The sequence below is a fragment of the Micromesistius poutassou genome (assembly GCF_964030765.1).
Source record: "Micromesistius poutassou genome assembly, chromosome: 7".
Lineage (NCBI taxonomy): Eukaryota > Metazoa > Chordata > Actinopteri > Gadiformes > Gadidae > Micromesistius > Micromesistius poutassou.
The window spans coordinates 6,899,668-6,912,953 of NC_140277.1; the positions used below are offsets into that span (position 1 = coordinate 6,899,668).

General features: G+C 44.0%; 1 protein-coding gene across 2 annotated transcripts in view; it reads left to right on the plus strand.

Moving 5' to 3' along the window:
* The window catches only part of marchf8 (membrane-associated ring finger (C3HC4) 8), a 64,918-nt gene that overhangs the window by 36,877 nt on the left and 14,755 nt on the right, over positions 1-13,286 (plus strand). For both annotated transcript variants that reach the window (XM_084470089.1, XM_084470088.1), the window contains exon 3: positions 9,509-9,559. In XM_084470089.1, the coding sequence (XP_084326215.1) occupies positions 9,509-9,559 (51 nt within the window). The remainder of the gene's footprint in view (positions 1-9,508; positions 9,560-13,286) is intronic.

Consider the following 13,286-nt stretch of genomic DNA (forward strand, 5'->3'; position numbering starts at 1 on the left):
GTGTGTGTGTGTGTGTGTGTGTGTGTGTGTGTGTGTATTTGCGTAAGAGGATTAGCAGTGGTCACGTGTTGCGCTAGAGCTTAAAACCTGTTGTGTGATGAGAAGGTTGGTGGGGGTGAGGTGGGTGCAGAGGTAGAAGCAGTGAGAACGGAGCAGTGCATGGAGACAGAGACACAAGCGAGGTTTCCTGTATGTTGTGGTTGTCAGCTCTACTTCCGAGGGGAGTGAGGATCTACAATTAGCCAGGCTGGTTGGCTACCAGTCCCACCATCAAACCTCCCTCTCACAGACCTTTTTGCTATTTGTTGACAGGATGTTTGGTAGTTTAAGCCCATAAAAAAGAATCTAAAAACAAACATGGTAATAAATACTATTGCTGCTATTGCCAAAATAAGAGCTTTTCTTCCGGTGTGGCTTTTGTATTTTTAGTTCCCACAGTATGGCTATGTGACAGAGCTCTGTAGGCTGCAGCTGAACGCTAGCTAGCTTGTGTGGGAACTGTGACATGCTTCAGGCTGTTCCTAGGGGCCTCACAGCCCTGAAGCACAGGCCCTGCTCTGCTCCATGTGTTTACCCAAGCGGGTGGTAGTGGTGCTGGTGCGGGCGGTGCTGATGGTGCTGGTGTTGTATAATGCCCTTCCTGTTGCCTTGACTGCTTGCCATTATTTTCCTTTCTTGTGCTGATGTCATTGTTGAGCATGGCCTCGTGTGTGTGTGTGTGTGTGTGTGTGTGTGTGTGTGTGTGTGTGTGTGTGTGTGTGTCTGTGTGTTTCTGTGTCTGTGTTTATCTGGGTGTGTGTGTGTCTGTGTGTGTGTGTGTGTGTGTGTGTGTGTGTGTCTGTCTGTCTGTCTGTCTGTCTGTCTGTCTGTCTGTCTGTCTGTCTGTCTGTCTGTCTGTCTGTCTGTCTGTCTGTCTGTGTGCCATATCTCTACCAGCCTTTTCTCTATCATTCCTCTCCATTTTTCCCATCAGCCTTCTGTGCTGCTACCTCTATCAACCCAGCTCCCTATCGTATTTCTTCTCCCCTGTCGTGTATGTGTAGGTTAGTTCTGAACCCTAGTTCCCTGTGTCCTTGCACTATGAAGGGCCAACACTGTCCCCTATCTGGTGTTCCATTACACGCCAGCGTGGCTCTTTTCAGCCCTACCACCAGGAGAGTCACCTGAGACCGACCAGGACCAGTTCTGCTCTCTCATATCCTGTTTGGACACACTGATGCAATTACGCATCCATGAGAGGAAGAGAGATGAAAGATGCGAGAGAGAGAGAGAGAGAGAGAGAGAGAGAGAGAGAGAGAGAGAGAGAGAGAGAGAGAGAGAGAGAGAGAGAGAGAGAGAGAGAGAGAGAGAGAGAGAGAGAGAGAGAGAGAGAGAGAGAAAGAGAGGGGGAGGAAATAGAGGCACGTGTGAGTTCACATCCTGCTCCTGACAATGCAGGCAAATCAACAAACACGCACACATGCACACACACACACACAAACACGTGCACACACACACACACACACTTACACAAGTGGAGGAAGACGGCTGCATGTCTTTTGTTCATCACCTCATTTGTTCATCATGTCCTTTGTAAGGTGTACAAAGGACATGTAATAAAAAGAGTGTTTGAAACCCACCATTATGGCTCTGGGTGTCATTCCCGAAAGCTGCAGTCTACCTAGATGCCTGACTTACCTGCTTAAGTAATTCACCTACCTGCCACTTAATGGCCCGTATCTATCATTCATCGTCAATCACTTTGGATTAAAGCATCCTCCAATTGAGGTAGGAAATATCAGTCGTATTGGAAGCCATTCAACTTCAGTATTTGGCTGTTTTATAACCGTACTTCTCCACCTTCAGATGTGTTCAGCTGGGCCAATTGAGATCTCTCTTTGTTGTTACATTTGATAATTGCTCTCTCTCATCTGCTCCTGCTTAACTGTCCAGCTGGCCATTCCTGAGCCTCACATCCACCTACATCTTCCCTCTCTGTGGTTTGTGGCATTGACAGGCATAGGAAACCACAATGTGAGGCCGCTTCCTGCCTCAGTGGAGGTCTCTGATGGGTGAGGTTGGGTCAGGGCATGCTCCAATACTGGTACATCCTGTCAGGAAATGACCTGACCGTTAATTTGGGGCAATATAATGTGTGCGCTCAGAATACTGTTCTTTCATCACTCATCTGTTTTTCTCTCTCTCTCTCTCTTTCTTTCTTTCTTTCTTTCTTTTCTCTCTGTCGCTCTCTGTATTTGTGTGCCTCTCTTTTTGTTTCTATCTCTCTCTCTCTCTTTGGTTCTCTCTATCCATCTTTCTAGAATTTGAGTGAGCAGCTTTGCATTTTTTGCTATTCAAATGACAAGACAGTAATAAAAGGTTATTGACTTTCTGTTTTGGCAGGCAAAACAAGCGATTTACTATAGCTGAAAACAAAAAATATAGAACATAGAATTATTTTACAATTATATAAGTTTAATGAAAACATTTGGGATGTTGACAGTGCTTTTTTCTCTTTAGTTGATGGTGAGATTATTTTTTTTACATGGAATATGATAGTAAACATATACTTTATCATCTTAATTAGCTAAAATAATCAGATAATTGAACAATTAAAAAATTTTCCAATAAGGTTACATAAAAAAATTGAAAATCTCTCTCTTTCTCTCGCTCTTTTACTATCTTTCTCTCTCTAATTGATATCTCTCTATCTCTTTGTGTACATCTAGTATCTCTCTACTGTATCTTTCTATCTATTCATCTACTGTACGGTACGCTACGGTCTCTCTGTCAATGCAGGAGTGAATGAACGGCAGTCTGTTAAACCTCACAGGCATTTGATTACCAAGTGATTTAAAGAGATTAAACCAGTTAGCGGGACGCACGGCATCAACAATCTCAGATGTCCCTGCCCGCCGGAGGAGCCGGCATCGACGTTCTCCTCTGTCATACATACATGAAACCCAGAAAAAAAACACAAAATACATGGCGACGTAGCCTCATTTTCGTGGGATATGAGAGCGAGGGTGTTGTTCTCCGTATGCAGATGAGGGTAGGCCCTGCACCCACGGCATTCGGTTCAGTAGGAAGCCATTCAGACGAGCCGTGACATCTACTTTGGGCTGGATTTTCTTTGTTTGCTGGCCAACAAGGCCTCATTTTCGTCATGCAGACTCTGTTGGATGTCGATTCTAGCATTTAAAATAGGACGTCAAGAGTTGCACTGTATAACTTCCTCGGTGGCTTTCAACCTGCTCATTGTCGGTTTCCCCAGCATGTTTTGTCTCTAGAGCTCATTCAAAATGAGTGCCAATGAGTTTGATTTGAATTAGAGTCAGCCCCTGATATATACATGATGGTTTTGTGTGTCCTCTTAACAGCCTCTTTCTAAGACACTGCCAACGATGCAGCAGTAAATTATGGGATGGAATGGAAAGGCTTTCCAATGGCCTCATGCCAAGTGAGCAAGTGCCCACCTGGATTTACAAGGTGAAACTTGTATGTCCTCACACACGGGATGAGTTGACTGTTTACAGTTGACAGTTTTGCTATTTATTCATTTGATATTGTGTCATTTCGCTTTTATCCAAAGGGAATCGCCGTGAATTTCGGTACACAGTCATTAATCAGCATGTGGGAGGGTTAGGGCATCTTGCTCAAGGGTGAGGTAGATTGAGGACTGGAAGTTGGAACACCCTAGTCTAGCACTAGCCACTATGACTAATCACTATTGAACCATGCTGTCCTCCAGCAGAGCCTTTTATCTAAAGCTCCTTAGTGTGGAGGCTGGTGATTTGGTCGCAGGTAGAGGTTAGGCGTCTCGCTCGCCGCATTAGAGATGAAAGGAGTTCAGCTTCTGATTGATCAGTGACAAAATAAAAACAGATACGAAAGGGCTGATTGGTATCGCAGATAAAAGCCCATGTTCTTTTTCTCTGCCCATTAAACGCAGCAATCTAATTACTCCTTGGGCCACCTCATTACCTCTGACTGATAGTGGGTGTTCATCAGTGGAGCTCTGCCTCTCCCCATCTCCAACTGGCCAGCCCTCTTGTCTCCACGGTGAAATCGTAATCAGACGGGACATAATAAAGACACTTCTTAAAAAAATACAGTTTATTTTTGCAGCCCATTTCCAGTTGGTGTTTGGCTTGCTGACACTTGCTACACATGCCACACTTGGTGTTTTGCAGTGTCACTCTTTACTCACGCACACATGTGTGTGTGTGTGTGTGTGTGTGTGTGTGTGTGTGTGTGTGTGTGTGTGTGTGTGTGTGTGTGTGTGTGTGTGTGTGTGTGTGTGTGTGTGTGTGTGTACATCCTACCTGCCCAAGCACACTGAAATTGGCTTCAAATAACAAAAACACCAGGAACAAGCTCTATGCATTTTCATTATGGTTTGAGGCGTTGTCGTTGTACGGTATCTCTGTGAATCTGTCCTCCAACTGTGTTCTACTCTCCACCCTTATCATCCAGAATCAATGTGCCCAGTGTCAGCCTGACCTTGGCTCCAAGGAAGTCCACTAGCTGGTGGGGAGATTTTACAGAAGCCATGGATTGGCCTGCATGGTCACTGCTCAAACCCTTAATGTGTGAATGTGTTCATCCTCCAAGAAATGTATTTATCGGGGGCGTTCGTGCCTTAAAGGACAGCACAGTAGGTTGAAAGAGAAAGAGACATTTCATGTTGGCACAGGACGACAAGTCTGAATCCATCTGTGGTCCCTATGAAGGCGTATCTGACTATGTGGTTAGCGCGCTAGAAGGTTGAGCCATATTAGCCTCACATTTGTCATTTTAAAAGAGTATTGTAAAGGTAGTTTGCCATGCTAACGTTTAGCGGTAATACAGAGGTCCCTCTGGCCATGCTAACAGTTAGCAATAATACAGAGGGGTCCCTCTGGCCACGCTAACAGTTAGCAGTAATACAGAGGGGTCCCTCTGGCCATGCTTACGTTTAGCAGTAATACAGAGAGGTCCCTCTGGCCATGCTAACAGTTAGCGGTAATACAGAGAGGTCCCTCTGGCCATGCTAACAGTTAGCGGTAATACAGAGAGGTCCCTCTGGCCATGCTAACAGTTAGCGGTAATACAGAGGGGTCCCTCTGGCCATGCTAACAGTTAGCAGTAATACAGAGGGGTCCCTCTGGCCATGCTTACGTTTAGCAGTAATACAGAGGGGTCCCTCTGGCCATGCTAACAGTTAGCGGTAATACAGAGGGGTCCCTCTGGCCATGCTAACAGTTAGCGGTAATACAGAGGGGTCCCTCTGGCCATGCTAACAGTTAGCAGTAATACAGAGGGGTCCCTCTGGCCATGCTAACAGTTAGCAGTAATACAGAGGGGTCCCTCTGGCCATGCTTACGTTTAGCAGTAATACAGAGGGGTCCCTCTGGCCATGCTAACAGTTAGCAGTGTTGTATTAGCAGTAATACAGAGGGGCTCCAGTTATTATTTCATTGAAGCAGTTGTGTATTTTTTTATTTTCAAATCACATCTACTGAACATTTTAGTTTTGGTCTTCTCTGAGAATCGCTTTTCTTTTGTGAACCTTGACCTGTTTGGCACTAAATATCGTTAAAGACTCATTATACTCCTGTCAGAAGTGTGTCTGCCACTTTATGGCTGAGACAGATGGCGTGCCACCCATCTGTGTCACCATAGCTTCTCTGTTTTTCGTTATGTCATACGTGTAGAGTCCATGTCAGTACACTTCCTCACCAATCCTCGGGCAGAATGGCTCCGTGAGATAAATGGTGTGATGATCCTAGTTCTAATGTACTGGAAAATGTCATCTATACACACTATAGACACTATATATAACAGCACACACACACACACACACGAACACTGTGTCTGTGTTGGACACAGTAGTGTTATATCTGTCTAGATTTGGCCAGCACCACAACCTCTAAGCTCTTCAGTAAACGCTAGCAATAAAGGTCTGTTGCTCTTTCCACTGGAAGAAAAGCTTCCACAGTTGTTTCTCACATATCTCCCAAATTATTGTGGTGGTGTTAATACCATTTATAAACCAAGAGAATGGTGATTACAATTCTGGAACATTGTCCGCACAAGAGATGACAATCTGACAGATTGAAAATTAGCATGCTGTGAATGCAGCAGGAATTGGCAACCGACGCCAAGGGCTCCATCTTGGACGGCTTGGGAAAGAGTTCCAGCTATTGTCGCAACTGTTTGCCATCTGTCAGTTCTGATGCCGGTGCCAGTGATCGATGCTTTGAATTAAACATACAGTATACTATAGCCCTCTGCCTTGGTGGGATGATATTTCAGGGATCCTCATAAAACCATAAAACCATGTACGTAGGTAGAAAATGTAAGTAGAAATCTTTGCAGCAAAGGTCATGTCTCAGAGATGCCTTGGGATAAGAGAAGACAATTTTACAATTTATCCACCTCCCTCTCTCCTTCTCTCTCCCTGCAAGTGATTTCCCAGTCCAGTCTAGAGTTCGGTTGGTGAAGGCCAGGGGTAGTAGGAAAGCCTCAAAGGAGCGATTATAGGAAGAGAGAGACACACAAAGAGAGAGAGAGCACTAAAACCTAAGCCCCTTTGAGTGAGAATATTCCATGAAGCTAGTAAGGAGTAAGGCACTGATGCAGTCTACAGAAACAGTGGGAATAAAGGCAACTGCTCCGTACAATATAGGGACGTGACCTACTGCATTTTGGGCTGAAGGATTATTAACTGGAGAGCGACAAAGCAAAGAGAGAACTACCCGTGATTTTAAACTACTGAAAGACACAAAGTCCCATACTGTGTGTGTGTGTGTGTGTGTGTGTGTGTGTGTGTGTGTGTGTGTGTGTGTGTGTCTGTGTGTGTGTGTGTGTGTGTGTGTGTGTGTGTATGCGTGTGTGATGCTACCATGCTAGGCTTTGACAGGCCCCCACCCCCGCACTCTACAACTGGAAGAAATGGACGCATGGATTGCTGGGTGACTGGATGGCTTGATGGACGGATGGATGGACGGATGGATGGATGGATGTGTAGCTATGTCTGTGTGGGGGAGGAGGTGTGTCACATGACTCTTCTCTCCTCCGATGCCGTTGGTGACTGAAGACAAGAGTCCTTGAGACCGTGTAGCTGATGGAGGGCTGTGGGAGGACGAGGGGGCCGTCTTCTGTCTATTGTTTTCCCAACGTCGGTCCTTTGACCGGTGAATGTGGCGTTTTTTATTAGTCACCCTGCCGAGGGTTTGTCTGAGCGAGGATGTCTGTAAGGAGTCCCAAGGCCGTTCTCACAAAAGTCCCTTTCAGATCAGCTTTGTGATTATGGAGCTGTTGCTGAAATGGTAAGATGTTTCTGTGCATGTGTGTATGTGTGTGTGTGTGTGTGTGTGTGTGTGTGTGTGTGTGTGTGTGTGTGTGTGTGTGTGTGTGTGTGTGTCTGTGCGTGTGTCTATGTGTGTGTGTGTGTGTGTGTGTGTGTGTGTGTGTGTGTGTGTGTGTGTGTGTGTGTGTGTGTGTGTGTGTGTGTGTCTACACGTGTGTCTGTGACGTGTGTGTAGGTTTGTGAATTCCTACAGGCATGCAATCAGCCATAGAGTTCATAGTCGATTACTTCTTCTACAACTACGCTACCACTCTCAGTGTGAGTGAGAAAGGTTCCGGGTATGTGAGTGGATGTGATTGCAGCAGTACAACCTTGAAGCATCGTAGGGGTTGAGGACGGAGGGGAAGTACAGAGTGTGATAGAAACTGAGCGAGGAGGCAAAGAAGAAATATGGAAAGAATTACCACTTCCCAATCCTTCATCACCATGGCAACTATAGGCAGCCAGAGATTCCAATGAAGTGCTGGAGTAATTAAGAATTGAAAGAGAGTCCCTGGATGGTGGTGTGTGTGTGTGTGTGTGTCTGTGTGTGTGTGTGTGTGTGTGTGTGTGTGTCTGTGTCTGTGTGTGTGTGTGTGTGTGTGTGTGTGTCTGTGTGTGTGTGTGTGTGTGTGTGTGTGTGTGTGTATTTGCGTATCCCGGTTCACACGCACAAGGTTAATGAGTCTGCTGGGGATTTTCATAGGATCACCAAGACTTCATCTTTCACTCCCTCAAACTCCCTCCCAAATACACGTGTGATTTTGCACATTTAACATGGTGAGGTGGCCGGTGTGTCTGGTGTCCAACACCAGCTGCGTTGTTTTTTTTTTTTTTATCTCTCATTGAAATGCAGCAAATGTGACAACATGTTTAAATCAAATGTGAAACTTGGGTTTGTGTGTGTGTGTGTGTGTGTGTGTGTGTGTGAAGTTTTTAGGGCCAGTGTTTCTGTAGTTTCGTCCAACCAACACCAGCAGTGTTGTTTGTCTTCCTCTGTGATTGAATCGCAGCAGTGGGCAGCATGTCTATTAAACCCTGTGACAGGCTGGGTTATGCAACTGTGATTGATTACTCATTAGGAATCAAAACCCCATCAAAGCTTGCATCAGATATTGAAAGTGGCACAACCCCCGGTAGATGTTCTTTGTTTCTGAAGGAGGCCAAAAGCACATAACAGCATGCATTTGTGCCATCGTACTCAATGGAAAAATGTACCAATTAATGTACCGTCTGTTATGGAGGCGGGATAGTTTTTTGGGGTTTGATCCTTATGTTCATAGCATACCTCATAAGTAAGCATTCCTCAACAAGATGCCCTAACACACTACCTGCTCCTCAATGACATGCTTTGTAAATTCACGTTTGCCTGTCTTACCCCAGAATCAGATGAGTGGTTTAAATCTAAATTCATCATTGTGCGTTTAGCAGGGCAGTTCACTGGGTAAGTGGTTGCTTTCTGTAAGCCGCATCCATTGACTTACAATCAAGTACTCATTTGGAATTGTATCAAGTCGTCTGAATCTGGGTAAGACGCCCATTTACAGATATCTCTGCATATCCCTTTAAAGCGTCTGTTAAATTGCTAATTAATAGTACATTGTAACATCTGGCTTACTGATGTAAAATAGTGTCCCTTTATACGTTCATAAACTATCAAAGAATCACAAATAGTTTCACAGGAGTTGGTTATTCAATGGCAAACATTATTCTACCTCAGTTACACCTCTGTTTTCAATCTGGTCATTGTTTAGTTTGGGTGCCAGGGAGAATTGCAGCCCTCTATTGAGATGTCAAATTTGTTTGCTTCTAAAGCCCCCTACAGACAGATAGCCTAAACCTACCGTTCACATGGCAACGAGAACTGTGACTCACTCTCAGATCAGAGCGTCCAAAAATATATTGGCCAACGAATGCATTATTGCCTTTATTTGTGCCAATAAAGTGTCCATATATGTCGGTGTGTGTTCATGGATGCTTTCAGGAGTCAAACCACTCTTTCTGATGTGTGTGCCAGAGTGTTTTTTATCACGCTGAGGAAAATTGTGATATGAAATATATTACCTTATAGAAATGTCATAGACCAATCCGCTCCCAACTTGTGTCCACTCAAAGCCGGCATATATAATTTGTTTTGTTGATTCAATCACTGCACGTCTCTCAAACGGGTTTCTCGTTTTTCTCTCTCTCTTCCAGAACGAGAAGCCTATTTGTCATTCTGCAAGTCGGTCCAGCAATATCTCTAAGGTAAGTAATAAAGAGCCTGCTGTTCTGGTTCACAAGGGCCATCAGAGCTACGTGTCCCCTCCTTTGCTTAGCGAGATCGGCAATTAAGTGCAGACAGGCCAGGGAAAAATGTAGACACAATCCTTCACAGGCTCATTGTTAAACCATACTCTTTTTCTCCACTTTCACTTTCATGTGGTCCTCCTTGCCCTTTGTTTATGCACTTGCTCTCTCTCTCTGCCTCTCTCTCTATCTATCTATCTATCTATCTATTTATCTATATTTGTCTTTCTCCTGCCATCTCTCTCTCTCTCTCTCTCTCACTATGTATCGATTTATCTATCTATTTGTCTTTCTCTCTCCATCTCTGTCTCTTATCTATTTCAATTTATCCCTCCATCTCACTCTCTCTCTCCCTCCCTCTCCCTCCCTCTCCTTCTCCCTCTCCCTCTCCCTCTCTCTCCCTCTCCCTCTCTCTCTCTCTCTCTCTCTCTCTCTCTCTCTCTCTCTCTCTCTCCCTCTCCCTCTCCCTCTCTCTCGCTCTCTCTCTCTCTCTCTCTCCCTCTGTCTATCTCATGTCGAGGCATGTCTTCACGTTCACTCCTGCGCCTCTAGGAGGATACCATCTTCACTTAGGACTTGTAAATGTCATCATCACCTTGTGGCTGCCAAACTGCCAAATACGGCACATTCCCTTGTCTGTTATCACTGGAGGTCACTGCAGCATGTCCTTTAGCATGTGACACTTGCTCTGATCATAACTCATAATGTTGGTATACATTTTGACAGTCTTGAATTCAACATGTTGGTTAGGGAAGGGCCAGATTACTTTCTGTGAGACATTTTTTAAATAACAGTTTATATTTTTGGATTGTGTGTGTTTTTTTTTTTTGCTTGATAATAGACAGACAAGATAGACAAATATGACTACTTTTTCCAGGTCCAGAAGGGCAACGATCCAAACGCTGTCTGGATTTTTCATCTTTTTTTGCTGTGTTATTGATTCGTCCGTTAAAAGGCATCTACTCTTGACAGTGTTATTTATGAAAAAATATAGGCTATGGAGAGATAGCACACAGATTCATCTTCAGTAAGTAGCCTACTAACTTCAGGCAAGTAGGGTGCAGTGTTGTGGAAGGGCGATGGATCTTAATTTTAATGAGGTAAAAAAATTGCCACTCTTGTGAATATGTATGACTGCAGACTTAAAAGCAGCAAACCACAGTGGCTCTATCTTGCCGCAAAAAGTGGGCTGAGGATCATCTGTGGGTTTGTTATCAAACAGTTCTCCACTATGGGGAGGTCAGCAGGATTAACGTTTTAGACACTTTTCCTCAATGCTAGCACTTTCTACAAGGAGATGTGGCTCCTGCACTTATTTGGAGAGTATTCAACTAGTATTCAGCCAATATACAACAGTAGATTCGCTCATTCTGCTGGCCCTAGACTAGCCAAACAAACTAGCCAAAAAACATGCAAACAACCTGAAATGCCTCAGACTATTGAGCATTCTGCAGCATTTAAGCTTCCTGAAATGGCCATTGCCAGCACAATTCCTTTGTAGTAGCTAGAAAGCTTCCTTTGTAATGGCTAGCAAGCTGCCTTTGTAATGGCTAGTAAGCGTTCTTGGCAAGGGCTAGCAAGCTTACTTGGCAATGGCTAGCAAGTAGCAAGCTTCCTTAACAACAGCTAGCAAGCTTCCTTAGCAATCGCTAGACCGCTTCCTTGGAGAGAATCATTCCCTCTCCTCAGCATCCACATCACTCTTAGCAGGTGAGTTGTCAAGCCTTGTCAAGCCATGACATATGTGGCCATTGATAACCACAACTTCCCATCAGAACAGATTGATAGACGTGATCAGAGATGGCATCGAGTGCCAGTTACCGCTCATGTTCTGCCTACCCGCGCACAGCGGTAGCTACCCGCCATTGAAACTTCAACACAGAACCCCCAATGGCGCAGAAAAAGAAGAACATCTTTCTATTTGACTTCCATTTTTTGTGATTTTAGAGTAGAGTAGCTTGGACATAAGATTGGAGCTAAAAGCAAACATCGGCTCTGTTTGGCAGTGGATTTCCAGTGCTCATGTCTGTCGAGGAGATTATGCTTGTGATTACATATCTCGGCTGGTAGCCCTGGCTGCTGATTGGAGGACTCTGCCGGGGTTATAATCACGGTAACTAGAGAGACAACCTTCAGTCCTTTCATCTTTCACCAGCATCCCCTTTGCCTGTGGTGTTTGGCTGGTGTTTGGCTGAGTTTTGTAGTTTTATTTAAATAACTTTTGTTCTTCAAACTCTTCAACCCTACTGTGTGTTCAGAGGCAAAATTAAAATGAAGATTGTAATCTGGGAGATAATGAAATTATTGGAATTTGTGCAGAATTTCTAAAATAAAATGTTCAATAGTTTACTAGGTTACAGTAAGCTTAATTTACTCATCTGTTAACCTGTTAAGTTTTAATATAAACAAAACACCCAATTAATGATGGGAACTAATTTATTATCTCTTTCATCTCTGAAATACTATTCTGTCCAAAAGGCATTACAATTTACTATGAGGGCCCTGTTCTTCATCAATGGTCAACTTGTGGTTATGGACAGTTGATTTGCAGATAAGATGGATGGCATGAGAGGAGAGAAGGAAAAAGAGGTCGTTGATGGTTAGGTTTTGGCTGATTAGACAGTTAATCATTACTCCCACATGCATGTTATCTCATGGCTCTTCTGACCCCTACAATAACTGCCATTGTTTCTTATTGATTTGCCGATCAATAGTTAATGGGTGGGGGGGAAGCGGAGGCCGGTAACTGTAAACCTCTCACAGAAATGTAAAATAACCTAAGCCTGTTTTGCTTGTTAGCCATTTAGTTATTGTTTAACCATGTTTCATGCCAGGCTACAAACTAGACGTTTACTGAATTACTTTCTATTCTGTTTTGAAGGCTAGGCAGGATGATCCATCTATGTGAAATTGTTAAATTGTTTTAATGGCCACACTTTATTTTTACTACCATTTATAAAGGATAGCTCTGTTTTGACGACTGGATTCAAAGTGCTTTCCAAAAACGGCCCCTCTGGAGATCAGCTGGTTTTAATACTCAATAATGATGGCGTCGCTAGGTCTATCAACAGAGTTGAGCTCAGGGCGCTGAGCACATACCTAGACAGCTGTTGTGGAGATATTTTAGCTAAGTTTGGACAAATAAAATAGTGTTACAGATGGAGCGAATTAGAACGAGAGGAGAGAGAGAGAGTGAAGGGCAGAGGTTGAATCCTTTATTGATTACAGTCCCATCCCCCCTGAGCTATAAATTCCACTTTAGGTACAGATAGGATCAATAGATAATTAGTCTGCAGTTTTGAAATGTGAGGGATCGAAGGAATGCTGGCCTCACTGTCCTTACCTAGGCACCCTCAACATGACCACAAACATGAGCGTAGCTGAGATCTCATGGTTCTGGGTACTGTCAGTGGTGTCACTGGTAGACGTGGTTGATTCATAACCCTGTGAATACACGGCACGGACTCGTCAGTGTTTCAAATGTGTGAAAATAATTTGTTTTAATAATTGATTCAAACAAGATGTTTGGAACATTCCAACAGAAGACTGCGTGTGAGGTCGCTTACCTCACAGGGAATATTTTGTACCATGTTGCTGTTCTCTGCTATCTCTCTCTTTCTTTCTAAATTCAAATTTATATTCAATAAAAAACACGAGAAACAAACGTTAACATTGCAAAGCAGGT